General features: G+C 53.7%; 1 protein-coding gene across 5 annotated transcripts; it reads right to left on the reverse strand.

Moving 5' to 3' along the window:
* Nucleotides 1-29: 29 nt before the first annotated feature.
* EWSR1 (EWS RNA binding protein 1) lies at nt 30-23,183 on the reverse strand. 5 transcript variants are annotated; one of them, XM_032127852.1, is made up of 18 exons: nt 23,117-23,183; nt 20,128-20,164; nt 19,858-19,909; nt 19,320-19,373; nt 17,950-18,073; nt 11,402-11,588; nt 8,515-8,682; nt 7,641-7,855; nt 6,825-7,005; nt 4,055-4,092; nt 3,378-3,410; nt 2,632-2,750; nt 2,181-2,310; nt 1,958-2,080; nt 1,705-1,882; nt 1,302-1,399; nt 655-928; nt 30-391 (listed from the first exon to the last, which is right to left on the reverse strand). In XM_032127852.1, the coding sequence occupies exons 1-18, from the start codon at nt 23,181-23,183 to the stop codon at nt 352-354; spliced, it is 2,118 nt and encodes a 705-aa protein (XP_031983743.1). In that variant the 3' UTR covers nt 30-351. The 5 variants fall into 5 exon arrangements, with proteins under 5 accessions (XP_031983743.1, XP_031983745.1, XP_031983747.1 ...); XM_032127854.1 differs by having other exon boundaries at nt 4,055-4,089; nt 23,117-23,181; XM_032127856.1 differs by lacking the exon at nt 19,320-19,373 and having other exon boundaries at nt 4,055-4,089; nt 23,117-23,181.
* Nucleotides 23,184-23,599: the final 416 nt, after the last annotated feature.

Here is a 23,599-nt window from a genome sequence, read left to right on the forward strand (position 1 = left end):
GGGATGTTCTCAAGAAAGGCCAGCAATGGTGCGGTTACAAACAGCGGGAATTTTATTTAAAAAAACAACCGTCACAACCGTTCACAGCGTTACAGGCGGGGTGGGGGCGCGTTAAACAACCGGTTTTATTTTGGGGGACGGGGGGGGAAGGGGAAGAAAGAATTCATCACGCTACCGTTGAACTTGGTTTTAATGTTTCTCCACAAACAGTGAAAAATACTAAAGTACAGACAAGGAGGACTCATAATGTTGTGGCCAACATTATAAATATGGAATTATAAATTTAAAACATTTTTTTTTTCTGGTTTAAAAAATAAATCTGGTAGTAAATGCGGCTCTGGGGGGGCGGCGTTAGTAGGGCCGGTCTCGGCGATCCTGGCGGTGTTCACCCCTGTGGGCCGAGGATGGGGAACAAGGGTCAGCTGTGGGATCCAGGAACCGTCCCCGGGCCGGGGAGGTTCCTTAACCCCCCCTCCCACTCCCCCTGACACCCATTTACCCACCCCCTCCACTTATCCCGCCCCCCCACCCATTCACCCCCTTGCCCCTCCACCCACCTGTCCCACCCCACTCACCCTCTCCCCATCAGTGTCTCCCCTCCCCAGTGTCCCCTTATCCCCTCCCATCACTCCCTGCCCCGCCCTCCATCCATACTTGTCCATCTTTCCCGGCCCTCCGCGCCGTCCTCTGCCTCCTCCTCCCATCTGCTCCATGAGGGGTCCCGGGGGTCCCCCGGGTCCTCCTCCTCCTCCTCCTCTCCGGCCGCCTCCTCCGTAGCCGCCTCGGTCCATGCCCCGGCCACCTCGGAATCCCCCTCGGTCTCCGCCGCGGCCGCCTCGGAACATGCCGCCGGGCCCCCCTCGGTCCATGAGGCCCCCGCCGCGCCCGCCCCGCATCCCCCCGGGGCCGCCTCGGCCGCGATCACCGCCTGCGGGAGGAGCAGAGACCCTCAGAGTGACCCCCAGGGAGCCCACCCCGCTCCGGTGATCCCTGCCCCACGATCCCAGCACATCCGGCTCTGGCAGCAGCAGCGGGAGAAGGGCTGGGAGCTGCTGGGTACCCCGAGGGGATTCGGGGTTCGTTCAGGTTGGAGCAGGGCCCTGGGAGTCGGGGTGCTGCTGCCAGCCCCCCACATCCAGGAAGTACAGGAGAAATGGTGCTCCCAGCCTCCATGTCCTGGCTCACGGAGGGATGAAGGCCTGGCAGCTCCTGGAGCTGGCCCAGCCAGTCCCCAAGGAGCCCGAGGCTGGGCCTGGGGTGTCCCGTTGGGAAGTGGGGCTGTGAGCCCCCCACAAACGTACCTGGAGGAGGGAAGGGAGGTGGGAGGAACCCCTCCGGTTTGGGCGCCTTGCACTGGTTGCACTCCGTTCTCCAGGCAAAGTTCTGGTTTCCACAGCCCCTGGGGACAAATTCCAGTCAGCCCAGCGTGGGACAGCATTCCAGCTGGGGTGACATTGGGAAGCACGAGCAGGAGAGCACGTGGAGAGGGGAGGGCCTGGGGCACAGCTCCCGCACTGGGGTGGGGGGCCGGCTGCCCCTTCCCCCACAGCCCCCAGGAGTGACCCCATCCCTCCCTGTGTGCCAGGTGCAAGGTGCTTCCTGGGAAGGCCCAGCAAGCCATTTTGGGAAAGGCCTCCGTGCCCTGGCCAGCTCCTGGGATGACGGGCCCTTGGCACAGGGCGGTGGGCAGCGGGGGGTACTCACGGGTTGGGGCACTGCCAGTCCCCGGCGCGGTGCTGGACGCTCCCTCCGGACGGGTTTCCCCGGGATCCCCGCGGTCCCCTCGAGGAGAAGCCACCCCTGTCTCCGCCTCTTCCCCCCATCCGGCCCATGGGGCCGCTGGGCCCGCTGGGGCCCCCCGGGCCACCGGGTCCCCCTGGACCTGTGGGAAGGAGCCCTGTCAGTGCTGGGAGCCACGGGAAGGATGGGAAGGAGCTCTGGGGGGGCTGCACGGTACCTCCACGGAGAGGGGGGGGCATTCCCCGCTGCTCCCGCGGGGGCATCCCGCCCCTCAGGCTGTTCATCGGGCCCTTCTTCCGTGCCAGGGTCACCTTCAGCTTGCTGCCCTGGAAATCCTTCCCTGGGAGGGACACAATGGCAGCAGCATCAGTGAATCACAGCCCTGCTTCCCACACCTGCAATTTTTGGAATTCCATCCCCAAACGTCCCCCAGCACTCACCATCAAACCATTCCACAGCTGTTTTGGCAGTGGATGGGTCATCGTAGGACACGGTGGCATCGCCCTTGGGCTTGCCCGTTTCCTTGTCGATGTAGAGGTTTATCATGGGCTGCCCCGTCCTCTTGTTCATCTAAGGGACAGTGGAACGTCACCAGGGCCCTGTGTCCCCACAGCCCAGCGGGGATTTACTGCTCTGCCTTCCAGCAGAGGCTCCTTCCAGAGACCCCAGGACAGAAGAAAGGGGCCACAGGCCTACCACAGGTAACAGCAACTGCCCAGACACCCCAAAAATGAAGGGACAGGCCCAAAACAGCCCTGCCAGGCCTCTCCTGGAGCCTGGACATGATGGGCCTGAAGGATGTGGGCAATGGGCAGGGAGCAGGAGGAGGAAGAGGAGGAGGTGGGTGACCCTTTTCCCTCTGTCAGCTGGGGGTCACTGGTGTCTCCTCACCTTGACAACACCACACTGTTTGAAGAAATCTGCCAGATCCTCCAGGGTCACATTGTCATTGAGTCCCTGCACATAGACTGCAGTGCTGTCCGAGTCCTCCTCCGGGTCCATGGGGGGGCCTAGGAGACAATTCCCGGGGTCAGTGCAGGCAGAGGAAGGGCAGGGATACCCCAGGGCCGAGTTCTTTCCATCCCGTCACGGCCTCCACGGCCGCAGCTTCGCTCTCTGGCAGTGACAGGAAACCCCAGGCCCAAGGGAGGTGACTGTGCCCCCCTCACCTCCTGAGGGCCACGGCCAGACACACCCCACACCCACCCACGTGGGAAGGACCCCCAGGTTCTGTCAGGACACATCCCAGAGGAGAGATGAGGAAGACCTTCGTGCCCCCTGGGCTCCCACACAAGGACATCCTCCCCCCTTTTCCAACGCTGGAAGGCTGACGCAGAACTTCCAGACACGCCTGTGTGACAGGAAGGGACAAGCCATGGATGAGGCTCTGGGGGTGCTGCAGACTCCCTGGATAAGCTCCAGAGAAGCCCCCAACCCCCCTAATTCCTGCAGAGAAGGGTGGCTTTCCCAACCACGTGTGGTTTTCCACAGCCCAGCTGTTTGGGAACAAAGAAATGAAGGGAACAGCCAGAAAGCCTGGAAGCGGCAGTGAGGTGACGCTGCGGCGGCCGCAGCCCTCGGAACGAGGACGTGAGCGTCCATCTCACAACCTCGGGAGGGAGTTTGGTGGCAATTACCTAAATCCAGGTCGGGTCCTTCCTCCATGTGTCCTGCCAGGCGGGAGAGAAGCATAGGGAAGGGTGTTAGTGGGGGCCCTGCGGGCTGGAGAACCGACACACACAACACTAGCTATGACCTGCGCCGCACAAGCAGCAGCACTGCACCTTACTGGGCCATCAGGTGGCTCTTTTAGCACTTCTTCCAACCAAAAACCACTATTACACTGGTTTTAAGCATTTTTTTTCCAACCAATAACCACTAATACACTGATTGTTTAGCAGCTTTCAAACCGTTAACCACTATCACACTGATTTTTTTTTTTTTAGCAGGTTTCAAACCGTTAATCACTAACGCTGATTTTTTAAAAGGTTTTACCAAGCCAATCAGTTTTTAAGTTCATTAATAAAAGTTACTTTATATATATATATATATTAAAAAAAAAGAAAAAAAAGATTTATTACATCCAAACCATTTCTTTTCCCCAAAATTACAGGAGTGGTTGCTCAACTCTTCCACTGTGTCCGCATACCCCTGGGCATCGCCGGCAGTACCCATTACAGTCTGGTTGCATATTGTCATTTTTAAAACCACTTTAAACGAATAAAAAATTACACTTTGTGCTAAAAAAACTTGACTGCACATTTTTTGTTTTTTTTTTTTTAAACACTATCCATTGTAATGCTCAAAAACTTACCACCAGGCTTATTGAAGCCACCTCGCTCTCCAGCGCTGCTGGGGGGATAAACGAAGAAATGAAGGCCTTTCCCTTTACAAAGCCAGCACCGCTCTGAGCCTCTGCGGCTCACAGGGGAGAAGGGCACTGGCTAAACATCTCCAAACATCTCTCTGTCTCTCTCTCATCTCGGCACTAGGCCTTTCTTCAGGGCAGCTCGCTCAAATTTTCTTTACATATAAAGCAACCTTGGTGTGGTTTGAGGCACCGCTTTGCTGTCGGTGCCCTGGCGTTACTCGGGTATCATCAGTGCAATACTTGGCCGAGAAATGGGGGTTGTGTTTTGTAAATCAAAGTGGGCTTGGTTTGGGTTTTTTTTTTTGGTGTTTTTTTTTTTTTTCGTGTTCAAGAGTAATTTGGGGGTGTTTGAGTGGTCAACTCCCTCCCCTCGGTGTGTCCACCAAGGCGCACCCTCAGCCTGTGGCAGCGCCGGGCCCGCGGGTCCCTGACATTTAACAGTGTAAAAGGAGACAAACCACACGCGAGACCTACAACACAGTTCAGCTGACATCGCCCCTAAAACCCTCGAAATAAAGCCATACATTCAGGTCACTACTGAATTTAACAACTCTCTGGAGGGAGAACTTACAGAGTACGGCGGGGGCTCCAAGGCCTGGGGTGCAGCTTTGTGGACACACTCACTTTTGGGCAGGTGCCAATGCAAACAGGGCCGCAGCTTTCACCAAAAGCTTTGGCTGAAGCATTCACAGCTAAAACTGCTTTGGAGCGTGGTGGTTAAGTAGGAAAATGCCACCTTGGGAAAGGATTTGGGCTGTTTCTTGCTCTTTTTTTGGGTGAACCAGCAAGCTGTTTGGAAGGAGCCGAGCGGAGGAGGGAGAGCACCGTGAATTTTTTCTAGCAAGTATTGCACCTCTAATACTGGGAAAAAAAAAAGTCAATACAGAATTTCGAGCTGTTGCATGCAGCTTTGCCTCCTCTCGTTAAAAGTACACACCATTTACGTAATGTCTCTCTTTTTAAACAGAAGATTTTTACACTTTTTTTTTTCTTTTTTTTTTTCTTTAACGTTACACAATTCTAAAGTAGTAGTATACCCTCCTCTGGTTTTATTACCAAACAACAAGTATGCAAGTTACCAAAGTTACAGAAGGATTCCGTTTATACAATCAATACATTGGGTTAAAAATATTCTATGTATATTTTTCCTCTCCATATGGACACCGTGTCTAGTCCCACTTTTCATTATGCTGCCGGCTGAGTACTGAGTACGGGTACTTTTTAAGTATTGAGGTGTTTACAAGGCTCTCACTTTGTAACCTGTAGCATATAAATGCGACAAAGCATGTTAAAAAGTTTTCCATTTTCATAAAAATATCAAATCATCGAGGCAATGAAAAAGGGCACGTTAATAACATCGAGCTCCTTACCTGCTGGAGACACTGAAATCCATCACCACAGCATGCTAAGGTGGGCCGAGTTCCCCTACCTGCCCTGGGTGTCCCCTGAAGCCACCTGTTCTATGGACAGCACAAACTCTACGTCCATAAGGCGGGGGGAGGACCCTTTGTAAGGGTCTGGCCAGGTGGGAAATCGCTCGGGAGGCAAATTTGAGCTGGGATTAAGGTGTGAGATCAGAGACAGGTGACAAACCTTTGGCAATGAGAAGCTCGGAAGGGGCTAGAAATTTGAAGATGTGATGATAGACATTTCAGGTGTCTACATCTACTTTAATCGTTAAGAGATCAATGCAGCACGGCTGAAATCTTTATGCAGATCCCTGGAACTCCGTTCCACCCGAGCCAATTGCAAGCTGGATGCACTCCCACACAAACCAGCCTTTTCCATGTCTTTCCTGGATTTCTCTGATAAAGATTTCATGCCACGTCAACGGGCTGCGACAGAGCTACGCAGAATGGGGCCACCCACTGCCAAACTGGGGTTGCCACCGGGCTGTGCCACGCGGGAAGAAGTGGCCTCTGGAGGGCAGCTGCCGTCACAGCCACCCTGCCAGCACCGGGGCGGGCACGGCGTGTCCCAGTGCCACACCTGGGGACACTCTGCATAGCTCTGAGCAACGGGGTGAGGGGATGGAACACACACAAAGCTGTCAATTCCCTCTCGGAGGAGCCTTTGGGATTAGTTCTCCTCCCTCGTCTCTATCAGAATGACCTCCACACACGGGGACACACCCGAAGGCACAGGTGGCACCAAACCAGCTTGCGCCATCAGGTGAAATGGCCAAACTGATTCGGAGCACCTGAATGCTCCGAGGGGGAGCAGGCCTGGGAGCCAAAGCACTTCCTTCTCTCTGTTCTCAGGGTCCTTCTCCACGTGCTCCAAGCATTCCAGGCTTTCCGAGCTCGCAGGCTCCGTGGGAGGAGGCTGACACAAGACTCCTGCCCTGCCAGAATCCCCGCTCCTGAGGCCCAGGGAGCACCCCCTGGAGCTGGTGGGAGGTTTGTGTGTGTTCCACCCAGAGTTACTGTTAAACCCCACAGAGGATTCCACCTCTGGGCGACCACGAAGGGAGCTGAAAGTGCCAGGGCCAGCATTACCCCCAGTTTCCCCCTCCCCGGGGGCCCAACCAGCTGCAGGACAAACCAACCATCCTGCTCCTATTTCCCTTAGGATAATGTTTCCATGGATGACAAGCAGAGATGTCCTCCATGGAAACACAGCTGGGAACGTCAACCTTTCAGTCCCTTCTTTAGCGTTTCAAATCCTATGGGTAAACCAGAATTAGAGAAAAGGAGAAAAGCTTTGCTCTTACCCCATTCCACCGCGTCCTCCTCCCCGCCCACCTCTGCTCATGCCTCCACGCTCATATCCCCCTCGTCCCCTGCCCCGGCTATCGGGGCCGCTCAGATTCCGGCTCTCTCCCGGGCCGGAGAAGCCTCCGGACTCCTGCCCGTACATGTTCATGCTGCTGGGATGGTCCTGGCGGAACGAGCCTGGGGAAGGGTGGCAACAGGTTAGGGAGAGGCAGCCCCTTCACCTGCCCTCAGCTGCAGCCACAACAGCAGCATCGGGGTTATTCAGTTTGGGGAAATCCCTCTGAGAGCAGCAATTCCAGCCGTGCCCCCAGCCAAGGCCACTGCTGACCCCTGTCCCCAAGTGCCACATCCACGGGGCTGTTAAATCCCTGCAGGGAAGGGGACTCCAGCACTGCCCTGGGCAGCTGTGCCACCCTGACCACCCTTTCCAGGAGGAATTTTCCCAATATCCACCCTGCCCCTCCCCTGGCCCAGCCTGAGGCCGTTCCCTCTCCTCCTGTCCCTGTTCCCTGCGAGCAGAGCCCGACCCCCCCGGCTGCCCCCTCCTGTCAGGGACTTGTGCAGAGCCACAAGGTCCCCCCTGAGCCTCCTTTGCTCCAGGCTGAGCCCCCTCAACTCCTCCCACAAACATTTTGTGCCTCTGTGTTCCCACCCTCCCCTGAGGAGATCATCCCAACCTACCACGGCCTCCAGAGATGCCATTTCTCAGCAGGAAAGGCCAAACCCCAGCTCCAACCCTCCCTCCCTTCACCACAGCTCCGAGTTTTAGATCCAAACTAAGGCCAGGGCTCCTTCCCAGGGATCCCACTCACTCTGCTGGCCGTAGCTGCTGCTCTGCTGGCTGTACTGGCTGGGGGCCTGGCTGTAGGATCCGGTGGGAGGTGGGTAACTGGTGGGAGGTGGCTGCTGCCCGTAGCTGCTCTGCTGGCCATAACTGGTCTGTTGGCCATAGGAGCTCTGCTGCCCGTAGCTGCTCTGCTGGGAGTAAGTGCTCTGATCGTAACTGCTTGGCTGTGTAGAGGAATAGCTGGAAGAGAAAAGCGTTGGGAAAGGTGGGATGATGAGGCAATTCCCTGGCAGCGTGCGTGGAGTGGCTCATGCTGGAAGGCAATGCAATTAGAGGCTGTATTTAGTGCTGTAAATCACTTTAAAAGCTGAAGTCATCCCATGGAGGCCAGTCTGGAGGGCTGGGAAAGCAAAAACCACGTGGCCAACCCCAGTTTATTCACAGCTCTAGGAAAGGGCACCAGCGCCAGGGCAAAACTCAGTGGTAACGGAGGTAACAGGGCCTGGATAAAAGAAGTTCCCCTCATGCAGCTGAGGCTTTGAAAATTTCAAAGTGTACGTTTTAGAAGCCACATTAAAGATACCTGAGGGAAGGAGGGAGCTCCTGGCCAGCTGTATGTGAGAAGAGGCAGCAAAAGGTCCCTCTAGGAAAATTCTTAAAATTCTCAAGTCTCAAAATAAAATTAAAAAAAAAAAAAATCTAGAAAATGTCTTAAACCTGTTTGTCACGATTTTCCTTCTCAGGTGTGCATGCAGAGCCACTGCTACACTCAGCCACAGCCTCCCAAACCCCACCACCACAACTGCAAGGAGCACAGCTCCTCCTCCCAGGACGCCAAAGCTCCCTCTCCATAAAATCCCTCAGGAAAAGGCCCTAAGCTGAGCACTGCCAAGCCTTACCTGGTCGGAGGGTAGGAGGGAGGAGCGGTGACGGGCTGCATGGGGTAGCTGGCAGGCACCTGGGGGTAGCTGTAGTTGCTCTGCCCGTAGCCCAAGCTGGGCTGGCTGTAGCCTGTCGTGCTGGACTGGGGCTGGCTGGTCTCTGCTGGTTTGCTGCCATCCTGGGGTCTGGGCAGAAATATGGAACAACGTTGGTGCCCAGCCCCACACCTGGCAGCAGCGAAGGGCTCAGATCCCCCCAGGACTGAGGGTTGTGAGCTCTTTTTTGGGGTAGCATTAAAGCTGGCTTTGACTGGTGACAGCCACTGTGGCAGCAGCCAAGAAATACGTCATAAACACAGTTTTAGCCCTCCCTGCCTGGGTGTTTGCACACTCCAGGGGAGGCCCAGGCAGCGCCCTGAACAGGGAGCACGGAACACCACAGCTTCTGTTCACCCCAAAGCCACGGCGTTCAGACTCTGGCTGTGGGGCTGAGTGGAGGATGTGGAATGCCAGCAAGGCTGCTCCTGCAGAGCCCTGGGAAAGCAGGAGCTGAATCAGCCAGCAAGGCAGGCACTGAAATGGCCCATTGTTTGCTTCAGAATCCAGCTCACGCAGATATTGCCTCATATACGTTATCCCAATTATCCCACGGAAGAGAAAGGATGCTGAGCTTGGACTGCGTGACCTTTAAAGGTCCCCTCCAACCCAAACCACCCAATTGTGTATTTAGAATTAACTCTCAAGGCCTGAAAATTGAGAACCCTTTGCATGTGGTTCACATGTCCCCTTCTGTTTGTCCCAAAGTTTAAAGGCCGTGTGGATACAGCACTTGGGGACAGGGTTAGTGGTGGCCTCAATGATCTCAGAGGGCTTTTCCAACTCAGAGGATTCTTTGAGCCTTTACTTTCTAAGCGTTTCTCAGAGTGGAACTAAAAGAGTGAAGCTGTTTTTGCTGTAGAAGCTGGGAAAAATTGTTCACAATGTCAGGATTCATCCTGCAAATTTACATCCCTTTAAAGTGTAACCTGTCAGAGCTGTGCCAGGCTCTGCCTTTCCTTCCCACAGTGCTTGCTACACACACCAGGTAAACGAATAAATCAGCTTTTACTCGCTTCTAAGCAAGTTTCCATTATGTATTCTAAATTTTTCATATCCTCTGAGCAAACAATTCAACTCCACAGATGACAGGCAGTGCCCAGAGGGGTGAGATTTAAAGAGGAAATGTTTTGCAGCCTGTGCATCCACCCCAGCATCCTGCCTGACCCCGTGACTCGGCAGCAGACAGGACTCGGTTCTCTGCTGTACCCTGAGAGGCTGATTTGGCTGCGTGGTGGCTCCCTCGGCCACAGGAACAGCGCTGACTCACCGGGCTGGAGCACAGCACAGCCCTCCCACGCTGCCCCCCCGGCCCTGCAACGCCGCGGCAACAGGCAGGGAGGAGCTGCTGCCAGAGCCCAGGGAGCTGGGGGGAAGAGGAGGAGGAGAAAGAGGAGGAGAAGGAGCAGGAGGAAGAAGAGGAGGAGGAAGAGAAGGGGAATGAGGAAGAGGAGGATGAGGAAGAAGAGGAGGAGCAAGAGGAAGAAGAGAAGGAGGAGATGGGGAATGAGGAGGAGGAGGACAATGAGGAGGAGGAGGAGGAGGAAGAAGAGAAGGAAGAGAAGTATGAGGAAGAGGATGAGGAGGGGGTGGAGGAGAAGGATGAGGAAAAGGAGAAAGAAGAAGAAAAGAAGGAAAAGGAGAAGTAGGAAGAGACAGGAGAAGAAGGATGAAGAAGAGCAGGAGGAGAAGGAAAAGGAGAAGGGGGAAGAAAAGGAGGAGAAGGATTGGGGGGAGGAGGAAGAACAGAAGGAGAAGGAAAAGGAGGAGGAGGAGGAAGAAAAGGAGAAGGAGAAGGACGAGATGGAGGAGGTGGAGAAGGATGAGGACGGGGGAAGGAGGAAGAGAAGGAGAAGGAAGAAGAGAAGGAGAAGGAAAAGGAGGAGGAGGAAGAACAAGAGGAGGAGGAGGCGAAGGAAAAGGAAGAGCAGGAGAAGGAGGAAAAGGAGAGGGAGGAGAATGATGAGGATGAGGATGATGAGGAGGAGGAGGAGGAGGAGGAAGAGAAGGGGAAGGAAGAGAAGTATGAGGAGGAGGATGAGGAGCGGGTGGAGGAGAAGGATGAGGAGAAGGAGAAAGAAGAAGAGAAGGAAAAGAAGAAGAGAATGAAAAGGAGAAGGAAGAAGAGACAGAGGAGGAGAAGGACGAAGAAGAGCAGGAGGAGAAGGAGGAAGAAAAGGAGGACAAGAAGGATGAGATGGAGGAGGAAGAGAAGGATGGTGGGGAGGAGGAAGAACAGAAGGAGAAGGAAGAAGAGAAGGAGAAGGAAAAGGAGGAAGAACAAGAGAAGGTGGAGGAGATGGAAAAGGAAGAGCAGAAGGAGGAAAAAGAGAGGGAGGAGAATGATGAGGATGAGGATGATGAGGAGGATGAGGAGGGGGTGGAGGAGAAGGATGAGAAGGAGAAAGAAGAAGAGAAGGAAAAGAAGAAGAAAATGAAAAGGAGAAGGAAGAAGAGACAGAGGAGGAGAAGGATGAAGAAGAGCAGGAGGAGAAGGAGGAGGAAGAGAAGGAGAAGGAAGAAGAGAAGGAGAAGGAAGAAGAGAAGGAGAAGGAAGAAGAGAAGGAGAAGGAAGAAGAGAAGGAGAAGGAAGAAGAGAAGGAGAAGGAAGAAGAGAAGGAGAAGGAAGAAGAGAAGGAGAAGGAAGAAGAGAAGGAGAAGGAAAAGGAGGAGGAGGAAGAACAAGAGGAGGAGAAGGAGAAGGAGGAAGAAAAGGAGGACGAGGAAGAACAAGAGAAGGAGGAGGAGAAGGAAGAGCAGGAGAAGGAGGAAAAGGAGGAGGATGACGAGGATGATGAGGAGGCAGTACCTGGCGGGAGCGGACGGGGCCGGCTGCTGCCCGTAGGCCGGGTATGCGGGCTGGGTGCCGTATGCGGACGGGGCGGCGTACGAGGCCTGGCTGCTGGTGACCGTGGCCGTGTTGGTGTCGTAGGCGGCGGTGCCGTAGCCCTGCACGGGCTGGCTGTAGGCGGGGGGGGCAGTCGGGGCGCTGTAACCTGCAACAACCACAGCTCACACAGCTCAGCTCAGCTCACACAGCTCAGCTCAGCTCACACAGCTCAGCTCACACAGCTCACACAGCTCACACAGCTCAGCTCACACAGCTCAGCTCAGCTCACACAGCTCAGCTCACACAGCTCACACAGCTCACACAGCTCACACAGCTCAGCTCACACAGCTCAGCTCACACAGCTCAGCTCACACAGCTCACACAGCTCACACAGCACAGCTCACACAGCTCAGCTCACACAGCTCAGCTCACACAGCTCAGCTCACACAGCTCAGCTCAGCTCACACAGCTCAGCTCAGCTCACACAGCTCAGCTCAGCTCACACAGCTCAGCTCACACAGCTCAGCTCAGCTCACACAGCTCAGCTCACACAGCTCAGCTCACACAGCTCACACAGCACAGCTCACACAGCTCAGCTCACACAGCTCAGCTCACACAGCTCACACAGCTCACACAGCTCAGCTCACACAGCTCAGCTCACACAGCTCAGCTCAGCTCACACAGCTCAGCTCACACAGCACAGCTCACACAGCTCAGCTCACACAGCTCACACAGCTCACACAGCTCAGCTCACACAGCTCAGCTCACACAGCTCAGCTCACACAGCTCACACAGCTCAGCTCACACAGCTCACACAGCTCACACAGCTCAGCTCACACAGCTCAGCTCACACAGCTCAGCTCACACAGCTCACACAGCTCAGCTCACACAGCTCAGCTCACACAGCTCACACAGCTCAGCTCACACAGCTCAGCTCACACAGCTCAGCTCACACAGCTCACACAGCTCACACAGCTCAGCTCACACAGCTCAGCTCACACAGCTCACACAGCACAGCTCACACAGCTCAGCTCACACAGCTCAGCTCACACAGCTCAGCTCACACAGCTCAGCTCACACAGCTCACACAGCTCAGCTCACACAGCTCAGCTCACACAGCTCACACAGCTCAGCTCACACAGCTCAGCTCACACAGCTCAGCTCACACAGCTCAGCTCACACAGCTCCGCCGGGAACCACGGAATTCCCGCATGGGCTGGGCTGGGAGGGAGTTTGAGGCTCATCTCACTCCATCCCCCTGCCATGGGACACCTTCCACTTATTGCTGGGTGCTCCAAGCCCTGTCCAACCTGGCCTTGGATGCTTCCAGGGATGGGGCAGCCACAGCTTCTTTGTGTTACCTCCCTCACCTCAGCTTCCCAATATCCCATCCAACCCTGCTCTCTGTCCACATGAAGCCATTCCCCCTTATCCTCCAGTCCCAAGTCCCTCTCCAGCTTTCCCAAATACCTCAGACTCTGGCCCTTGTGCTGCAGGTCCCCCAGACCCAGGGCACAGACACAGGTTTACCACCTCAGACAACCCAAAAATCATCCATTACCCCACGCTGCCCCTTTGCCTTCCTCACAGAACCCCCCCACCTTGGGAAACCTCAGCCTCCAGCCCCTCAGCATCCCCAAATCCCACTCCCAGGAGCTTTCTGGAAGCCACCCCTGGAGCAGCACCCAGGATTGTTTACAGCAACCAGAGCTCAGGCAGGGTAAGCTGAGACATGGAGCATCTCCTCGACAAAGGCAGGGTAACAAACCCCCCCCCTTGAGCTCCAAAGTAAAAGAAATCCAACTGATTTAGCAAGTACAGTCCCATCCTTTTAGCTTTTCTGAAAAATAAAGGCACAAAACCTGACCTGGGAAATCTTTCAGACGCATTTCTGAAAGCTTATTTTAAATCAGTAAAGCTGGAAACAAAAGAAAAGCACTTTCCATTTGCTTTCACATGAGAAAAAGGTCAAGAGAGACACATCAGGCAGTTCCTGATGTCTTATGTACCTTCCCTTTTCTCAGAATTTCAGTTTGGTTTAGGGCAAAAGCCGAGAGCTCCCAGACTTCCTTTTGACCAGTTTTACAATATCCAACATCCCAAACCAGCTCCTGTATAATTCAGTGGCCACTTGCCTTGTCACAAAGGTGAGCTGGCATTAACACAGCGGGTTTTTGCTCCTAACAACCTTCCCAGCAAGCTTTCAAATTAAGAATATGAGACTTAAGATGGAAAACTAGCAATAAAAACGTTGTTAAATCTGACCCCAAAAAAATGAGCGAAAAGAGCCGCCAACGGGTCTCACGGCTGGGATCAGTGAAGGCAACAGCTTCTCCATCACTTCTGATTTTCAATAAACACAGGAGCCTTGTGACACACTTTTCCTTTAGGCAAACTGGGCTGCAGCATTTTATTCCAATTCCCTCATTTGCAAGGCAAACACCACTTGCAGCAGCAGAAGGCGGCGTGCCCTCATGGGGCACCGCGCCGCTGCCAGGACGCACCTCCCGGTCCTGCCACCCTGCCAGGGCCCTTCCCAGCAGGCAGGAAAGAGCAACAGGACGAGGGGAGGAAGTTTGCACAGCAAATTAATTAAAAAAAACAAAAAAACCCCAACGCAAAGTTCAGCTTTTTGGTGAAAAAGAATCCTGATGAAGACACAAGGCCAGCCTGGATACTCTGCCCACTCCTGCCTCTTCCTACCCCTGGCACCCAACCCATCCCCATCCCAGGGCTGCCAACCTGGGAATGTAAACTGGACTCCCACCGGGGAATAACTTGTAGGAATCAGTAGAAAATCAGTTTTCATGGTCATTATTCCTGTTTGCTGCTCTCTGTTGCTGAGAAGGTGAAGGGGATCGTGCCCAACGGGAGGATTTCTAAAGCCTTGGGCAAATTTGAGCAGCCCAAACACTTCAATATGAGGCAAGACAGCAATTCCATAGGGAGCACTGATCCCAGGAGTTAAATAAACCCTTATTTTAACTGGCCAGAGCCTGACCACACACTAAAACAGGCTAAGTACAGCCTGCAGCCCCTGTGCTGCAGCCACAGCCCGGCCCTGGGCTGTTCCCGTTGGATTTGGAGCCCCAGGATGCTCCTCCCACAGCTGGGCCCCCTTTCCCAGTGCTGTCACTGGGAGTAAAAAGCTTTGCTAACACCTGGCTCTGCACAGGCAGCAGGATAAAAAGGGAGGAGGGGAAAAAAAAAAAAAAAAAAAAGAGGTGGAATTTTAAAGCTTCAGCTCTAGATGGAGCATTTCACTCGTGGAAGAGTGTGCTCAGCAGGAGGGGTTTGTCCCAAAGGAAAGGCAGTGATTTACCACCCCACTGGTCTAAATTACAAATCAAGGCCAGTTTAGACACTCTGGGAACCCTCAAGGGCTGTGGTTTTGAGGGTGGCATTTCTATTTCATCACTGCTCTCTCATCCCCTCCCAGCTAGGAAGATAAAAGTCGACTCAGCAGAAGAGCTGCTGAAAGAAAAAAGTAACAGGAGAAATAATAACCTGCTTAAAGTGTCTAAATTCCTCTCAAAGGATCCAAACCAACCCCTTACTGAAGTCTGGGGATTCTCCAGGTGGAAGGGAAGCATGTGGGATTTGATCCTCAGAGAATATCAACTGGAAAAGGTTGGATTCAGAGAGGTTTCTTCCTTCCAAAGAGATTTCTTCTGGAAGAGAACTGACTCCTGCTTGGCTTGTGTATATCCCAGCAGTGAGGGGCTGGAGAAGGGATGCAGAGTTCACTCTCTTTCCAGCCTATTTTGGGATATTTGGGGGTCATTATGGCAGCTGTGAGCGTGTTCATTAATTCCAAATCCATTAGAAATGTCGGTATTCATACCCCAAACTTCCCAGGCAAAGGGAAGCAGGGGCTGCCTGGCTTTGGAGAGCAATTCCCACCTCCAAGAGATCCACACCTGGCCACTGAAATGCTCTTTATTTACTCCTGTAATTCCTGCTAATACCCTGCAATGATTAACGAGCCACAGGTCTGAGGGTGCCCAGTGATCCCTAACCTGAGGGAGCTGCTCCCAAACCCTTTTTTCTCTGGAACAAAGTTGACTGGGTGGCTCCAAGACACCTCTTCCTACAGCTCCAGGGAGGGAAGGAGGGTGGTAACTCCACCCTGGGGTGTCCAGGAGTCAGGCCAAGGTGGGATAAGAAGGGCTGGGAAGGACAGATCCATCCCTGCCATTCCCACCCATCCACACAGACCTCGGATTTCCTTGACCTCAACAACACCTCACCCAACCCCCAGGCTGTTCAGGCAAAAAAAAAAAAAAAAAAAAAAAAAAAGGCATTTTGCTTTAAGGAATTGCAGCACAAAAAGGTGATTCTTGGGAAAGCAGGATTGGGATTCAACTGTAAGAACCTCACGTCTCTCAGGGCATGACAATGTCTGGCCCTGGGGTTTATTGAGCGTGAAAGGCAGGGAGAGAGGGAGGGAGAGGGAGAGAGGGAGGGAGAGAGGGAGGGAGAGGCTGCAGTCTCCTTTCCACAGCTCTGGCTCCTCAAGGAGAGGCAGGTGGAGGAAGGATAAATCCAACCTGGCTCTGTGCCTGGAGCTGCCACAGCCCCGCTCCGTGCTCCAAGGGCTGACAGGATCTTTTGCTTGACCACTTCCTGAGTTGGTGGTTTTTTTATGGATGAAAAGAAAATGAAGCGCTTTTTTTGCCGACCAAAAAAAAAAAAAACCCAAACCAAAAAAAGCAGCTGTGCAGAAAAAATAATGCCTGATATTATTATTATTATTATTATTCCTCCAGCAAATCTCCTCTTAAGGGAGAAGGAAAAACATGAACAGAGCAGTTTCCTGTGATCCCTGCAGGACTGGAGTCCGCAGGGGTCACAGGGACATAAATATTTCTAAGAAAGGAATTTTGGAAGTTCACAAATCCTTTTTTGCTGCCAGCTTTTGTGTAGGTAGTTTTAAATGAAAGGAAAAAGCCCTGTAGATAACCCCCAGTGACACTGGCTAATGGAGACGGATCTCACATGCAGGAATTTTCCTGAGCCATGGAAAGATGGTAAATATTTTAATTTTGGTGAATATTTCCTCTCCAGCTCTTCCCTGTGAAGAATTCCTCAATGGCTTCTCCAGCCAGATATCCCACTGCCTGTCTGTCTGTCCTGGTATTCCCTTGCTTTGGGAAGTGTTTAATCCCACCTAGGAAATGTTTATAATGTGTCTCTTAGGAATGTGCAGGACACGGCACCCAAGGAATCACTGGGAGGAAAATCTGCTTTCAAAACCTCCTGAATATTCAACCCAAACATACATTAAATAAACATGAATATACATGAATTAAACATTGTCTCAATAGTTTCAAACATTAAGACACTTGTCTGGAGGAAATTCCAGCTCCAAGAACACGCTGGGAAAGTTTATAGAGCATTAATGAACAAGTATCTGCTCTGGAAATCCAAAGCCACCACGGGGCGTGCAAAGGTGGAGGGCAGGATGCTGTTTATCCTTTAGGAAATGGGGGGATAATGGGGTTGGAATCACTTAAAAGGTCTTGGAGGTCAGGATTTTACCCATGAAGATGGCAAAGAGCACTGCAGCCTTGCAAATCCCTGCTGTCACTGCCTGCATGAGCTCTGACACTCGAGGGTTCTGCCACTAAAACCAAGTGACACCTCAAGGGTTCCCACCTAAGGGGACCTCAAGTTCTGACAGGATGGGATGGCATTTTCCATGCAAGACTGAGCAGCATTGTCCAACCTGGACTGGTCCCTTCCACTGTGGGAAGCACAAGATGAGGAAGAGAAGGTGCAGGATCAGAACAGGCACATGTCACTGCCAGTGACAGGACTGTCAGGGAAGGGAAGGGCTGAGGAGCAGCCAGGGACTGTTGCCTTTGCTCTGAGCACAGCACATCCTGCTCGGTCCCACAGCACCCAAACCCTGCCCTGAAAATTCAGCAGTGCATTTATTCCTGCTTATACATGGCTGCCCAAGCCCTGGAAGTGTCCAAGGCCAGGTTGGACGGGGCTTGGAGCAGCCTGGGATAGTGGAAGGGGGGGAATGGGATGAGCTTTAAGGTGTCTCCTAGCCAAAACCATTCCATGAAGGACGTGGAGCTGCTGGAGTCAGTCCAGAGGAGGCCATGGAGGGCTGGAGCCCCTCTGCTCTGGAGCCAGGCTGGGAGAGCTGGGGGTGCTCACCTGGAGAGGAGAAGGCTCCAGGGAGAGCTCAGAGCCCCTTCCAGGGCCTAAAGGGGCTCCAGCAGAGCTGGAGAGGGACTGGGGACAAGGCATGGAGGGACAGGACCCAGGGAATGTCTTCCCAGTGCCAGAGGGCAGGGCTGGATGGGATCTTGGGAAGGAATCCTTCCCTATCACACAGGTTACCCAGAGCCGCAGCTGCCGCATCCCTGGAGGTGTCCGGGGCTGCCCAGGGTTTGGAGCAACCCGTGGAAGGTGCCCTGCCCATGGCAAGGATTGTCCTAGATGATAGAAAGGCCTTTTCCCAGCCCAAGGGGGGTCTCCAGGCTGAGCCCAGCCCAGCAGGCCCCTCTCACCTGTCGGGGGCTGCCCGTAGGACGTGGCGTAGGCCGTCTGCCCGTACGTCGCCGTGGTCTGGGGCTGTGTGTAGCTGACGTCGGTGGGCTGCCCGTAGGTCCCGTAGCTCTGCTGCCCGTAGGTCTGCTCCAAAAGGACACAGATTCAATCCATGAGCACAAGTGACCCTCAGGAATTGCAGTTGCTCAGCACTCTCAAAGCCAAGGCTGCTGTGAAAGTTTAGGTGCTGCGGGAAATTCCGGGTCAGCTCTGCAAGGAGGTTATGGAGTGGTTTTTTCCTGCCAAGACTGAAGAAACAGGCTCTTGACATTGTCACCACACACCTCTGCTCTGTGGAAAGCAAACAGGAAAGCTCCCAGCTCCTCACAATTACCACCAGCACTCACAGGCACCATCCCAGGGTTAACCTGAAATACGGGAATGGGAGCGCTCTGAGGGCGGAACTGCACGAAGCAAAAGTCGCTTCAGTGTAAAACTGCTTTGGTGTTGGCTAAAAGAAACCTGCTGAAGGTTTCAATTAAATTATTTGGAGTATTTTTCATGCCCATCAGCCATTAATTTGAAAAATGGGAGTTGGTGTAGGCATGGAAGGATGGGATCCACAGGTACACCCGAAGTATCCCAGCGGTGCTACTCCCATCCCGGTGCCTGTGCATTGAGTCAGGGATCAGCTCTCACCTCGCCCATTCCCTGATTTTGCTCTCAAATCCAGCTTGAAAATCACTGAGGAAAGGAGAGAAGCAGCTGTGCCCAGCAGTGTCACCAGCTGCCCAAGCCATGCCCTGCCAGCTCATGCTCCAGGCACCAGCAAGCTCCCAACAGCTCCTGGCTTAGGATAAAACTCTGGATGCAGCTCGAGGAGTGCCATGGAAACAGCCTTAATTTCCAGGGATTCAGACTTCTGGGGAACCTGGAGCTGAAATCTCTTGGGATATTCAGCCTTCCTGAACTCAGGGCACAGGTCTGAAACAGGAGCAGGAAAGCGTTGACCACGTGAACACATCCCTGTCCCTGGAATTTCCCTACACCAAGAGGCAGGGAATGCTGCAAACTCCCCATGGACACGTGCCTAGAGATGAGTTTAGCTGGTTAGGGGTTTAATTAGCTGGTTAGGTGTTTAATTAGCTGGTTAGGTGTTTAATTAGCTGGTTTTAGTTGTTGAGGCCTCCTGTTCCTAGCCTTGTCATCCTGCTCCCACCTTCCACCTCACCTACAACTGGGAGCAGCTCTTCCAGTTGTTGTCTCCAAGAGCTTAATTTAAAATAAAAGTCACCATCACCTTCCTTTCAGAAAGCCCACACTGAGCCTGCCTTCCTCCTCTTGGGAAGGAAAATTAAGCCTACAGCACTTTTTGAGGACAGGAATTTACCTTTGGAAACATACTTGGAGTTTGCAGACAAATGTGGTTGTAGTAACTTGGATTCTAAAGGTTAAAAATAAGCATTAAGTTAATCTCTTAAAGATCATCATTATTTTGCAGTCCAGCCAACTGAGAGTATGAACAGTTATAGCAATCAAAACTCCAGGAAAAAGAAATGTATTCCCTCCTCCTCCTTTGTCCAATTCTGCCATCTCCCAAAAGGCAATTCCACCCTTTTTTCCCCAGTTTTTTTCTCTCCTACACCTCTGATTACAACACCCACCTACGTGGTGGTGTCAAACATACACCAAGAATTTGGCTTTTCTGGGATCAGCATTGAATAAATTAACCAAAAAAAAAAAAATAAAGGGGGGGGATTGTTGAGGTTATTTCCACTTTTAAAAAAGCACTTTGGGCTGGGGGGAGAAACTCCAAGACAACTTTAAACCACGGATTTTGACACTGCCGCTCGGAGTTTCTCACGGCTGCGTGTTTTCCTGGAAAACAGGTGATTGAGCAGGAATTCCACCCCCTTCCCATGTTTTACCTGGGTGGTCTGTGCATATCCTTGGGCTGGCTGAGGTGCATAGGCGCTGTAGCTGTGGAATGAATGTGAAGACATTTATAATCTTGCCCCAAATCTGCATCACGAGACAAAATTTCCCCCGCAGCCCGACGGTTTCTGCTGAAGTTCTATGGGAATGCAAAGCTCCAGGAAAACCCTCAGGATTTCCAAGTGTACCTGAGTTAAGCCCAAACCATAATTATGATATCCTTTTATTACACCTTTTTAAAACAAGGAGGTTAAGCTACTTACCCCTGCTGAGCTGCAGCTTGGCTATAGGTACTGTAATCTAAAAGAAAAGCAGAAGAAAAGGAATAAAAACCTTGATAAAGGCTTAACAAAATGAAAAAAAAAAAAATCCAAGAGCACAGCAGCTGGAATTTCCTCCTGCAGCTCGCTATAAACCACTGGAATTCCAGTTTCCCAAGGGTGGAAGGTAAATGCACATTTTCAGCCCCTTTTTTTTGAGGGGAACAAAACCTCTCTTCCCCTCATTGTTCCTGCCGCTTGCAGCAGCGACTTTGATCTCAAATGACCCCGCTTCAATTTAAGCGCCACCTTGGATGGATCCCAGGGGGCTGGCAGGGGGGGATTTGGGTTGGAACAAAGGAAAACCAGGGATTTGAGCCTTACAACCCCCCCCACGCTGCTTTGAAAGGTTTCACCACCTTCACTCTTTCCCTTTCAAGGACACAAATCAATGGCTGGAAAGCCACTTGTCCCCTGGAAGGGTTGGAGCTGGGAAGCTGGGAGCGATTCCCTCCCCAAATCCTCAATCCATGTCAGCACACTGATTGGGAGGAGAACCAAAACCCTGAAAATCCAAGCAGCAAAGCCTGTGCTGAAGTGATTTGCTGGCGGGGATGGAAAATGAATCCACATGGCAATTAGGAGGCTGAATTTGAAACGACTGCAGCTCCCAGCTCCCTCAGAGGCACCAACAGCTCCAGCTCCCATCCCAGTGTCTGGATGAATTCATCATTCCCACCAGACGTGGCCAGAAATCTCCCAGGACCACAGAAGCCCTGAGATCAGGAATGAGCCCAGAACTTCCTGGTCAAGGCCTCAGCACCTGAGCCGGAGGCAGGAGCTGGATCAGTGGAGCTGTTCCCAGACAGTGTGGGAAGCGGGAAGAGCTTCCAGTGCTCCCATCACCATCACACCTTGGTCAGAAATCCAAGTTTATCCCAGAATCATGGAATATCCTGAGGTGGGAGAGGCCCACACGGATCAAGTTCAACTCGTGTGCTGGAGAATTTGAGGAAGCAACTAACCAGCTTTAATGCCATTATCCCACTATTCCCAAGGTGACGGAGCCCCAGAAATCACTTGGAAAACACAGCTTCCATCCACCACAACCCCCTGCTCCTCAGCCTGTGGATCCATCCTGACTAAACCCTTCCTCCCTGCCCTCCAGGTGTGCTCCCAGCTTTTCCTCCTGCTCCCTGTGCTGCTGCTGGAGCGGAGCCCCCGGATCCGCGATCCCAACAGCAATTCCTGGGAGTTCTCAACCCCTTTGACCTTGCCCAGAACACCTCACACAGAGAAAGAAGACACTTGGAGCTCTCCAAAGGCTTCCCTGCTGCTGGGACACAGGGCACAAGTTGTTAAAACTCCTCTGGCATCATTCCCACTTCCCTCACAGGTTGGCACGTGGAATATTGGAACATTTTCCTTGTTCAGTTCAGGGTTCTGGTTTTTTTTTAATTCGCTTTACACGTGGTTCTGCTAAATCCTGAGTGTTAATTAATGCCCGTCCCCCCTCATCCCACTCCACTTGTTTCCCTGCTCTCCCTCCAGCCACCAAAACCTCATTTAATTCTCCATTTTCAGCCCCTTTTTGGCCTCGAGCTCCACACAGGGGCATCAATTAACCCCTCTCCTCACGGCCCTCCCCCAGTCCCACCTAAACCCAACATTTCCCCCTCTGCAGGATTTAATTCCAGGTGTGGAATTTGCCGTTTGCCTGTGGTGATGCCTCCCTTTTAATTTGCTCGGATTTAGACGAACGTAGAACATTAATAAAAAATAATATTATGGTTCATTTAGTTAAACCCATCTCCCGGCTTTTATTTCCAGGGGGAAATTAATCTTCATCCTTTTATTTCATGAGGCTCAGGAGCACACCACAGGCTGAAAATAGCACCTCCCAGGAGGAACAATTCCATGAATTAAGGGAAAACACAGCTGTGGTTTTAACCCCCATTTTGACAATTCCGTTGGCAGATGTTCCTTCACTGACTTTTCTTTTTCAAGCTCTCCAAGGTGCTACTGGTGATATTCCCTCACACTCCATGGCCTGGGACATTTTCCTTCCTGGAAAGAAGGAAAATCCCCCTTCTTTAAGGAAAATCAGATATTGGGCAGCTGGCCTTTAAAAGTGATGTTGCTACAGTTGCGGAGTCTCTGTTTCCAACTATTTGTATCCAGCTGGAGACCTCGTGGAAAAACATTTAATTCCAAGAAATTTGGAGCCACGGAGAGGATGGAACACCTTACTTCCCTGCGGGGAAAAGCTGGGAGAGAAGGATCCAAGGAGACCTCAGAGCCCCTTCCAGTGCCTTAAAGGGCTCCAGGAGAGCTGCAGAGGGACTTGGGACAAGGCATGGAGGGACAGGACACAGGGAATGGCTTCCCAGTGCCAGAGGGCAGGGCTGGATGGGATATTGGGAAGGAATTCCTGGCCGTGAGGCGCTGGAATGAATCTCCCAGAGGATGCTCCATCCCTGGCAGTATCCAAGGCCAGGTTGGACGGGGCTTGGAGCAATCTGGGATACTGGAAGGTGTCCCTGCCTATAGGAAAAGCCTTAAGGTCCCCTTCCCCCCGAACATTCCATAATCCCATATTTGCACCAAAAGCCGCCCTGCGGAGCCCCGGCAGGCCCGAAGGCGCGGAGGAAGCCCTGGCTCGGTGCTTCGCTCCTGGGAGCGCAGAGCTCCGGGCATCCCGCGGGGCCGCAGCACCGAGGGGCCGCAACTGAACCAACAGACACTGAGAGGAAACACCCGCGGCCCCGGCGAGGCCCCGGCGAGGCCCCGGCGGGCGGCGCGGGGGGACACGGGCGGGACGGGCCCTGCACGGCCCGACCCCGGCGGCCCCCGGGCGCGGCGCCACGGGCCGGCGGCGCGGCCTCAGCGCCCCTCCGGCCACCCCGTGCCGCGGGCGGCGGCGGCGCTGCCGGGGGGGTCCCGTCCCGTCTCGCCCCCCGCCCCGGGCACGGCCCGCCCCGGCCCCGCTCACCCGTCGACGCCATTTTCTCGCCTTCCTCCTCCGCGCTGCCCGCCCGGCCCCGCCCCGCGCCGCGCATGCGCCGCCCGGCCCCGCCGCGCGGACCACCCTGCGGCCGGGGGGAGATCACCGGGAGAACGAGCCCCGGGGGCTCGGCCCGCCCCGCTCCGCCGCCCGCCCGCCGGTTTTACCGTCCGCGGAGAAGCGGGACGGCCCCGCGGGCAGCGCCCGCCGCTCCGGAGCGCGGTTCTGCCGCCTCTCTGGGCGCTTCCCCCCCGCCGGGCGGTGGGATGGTACAGCCCGCGGCCGTTAGGGACCGTCGCGCAAGAGGCGCTCGGGCCGCGAGGCGGAGCGGGGGGCGCGGCGGGGGCGTGACGTCACGGCCGGAGTAGTGATGTCATCGCGGCGTAACGGGCGGGCGCGGGGCTGCTGTGACGTCACACACCCTGCCCGGCGGCACGCGCTGTGCCCCGGGTGCCGCGCGGTCGCCTGACG

Source organism: Corvus moneduloides, chromosome 18, assembly GCF_009650955.1.
Source record: "Corvus moneduloides isolate bCorMon1 chromosome 18, bCorMon1.pri, whole genome shotgun sequence".
In the NCBI taxonomy this organism is placed as follows: domain Eukaryota; kingdom Metazoa; phylum Chordata; class Aves; order Passeriformes; family Corvidae; genus Corvus; species Corvus moneduloides.

What these genes read in the sequence shown, in the direction of transcription:
- EWSR1 (XM_032127852.1), bottom strand. Translation starts at nt 23,183, where the DNA reads ATGCGCGGCGCGGGGCGGGGCCGGGCGGGCAGCGCGGAGGAGGAAGGC. An exon ending in GCCCCGTCCGCTCCCGCCAG is followed by an intron (nt 8,683 to 11,401) that starts GTACTGCCTCCT and finishes ATTTCTGCCCAG; the next exon opens with ACCCCAGGATGGCAGCAAAC. An exon ending in GACTGGCAGTGCCCCAACCC is followed by an intron (nt 1,400 to 1,704) that starts GTGAGTACCCCC and finishes ATTTGTCCCCAG; the next exon opens with GGGCTGTGGAAACCAGAACT.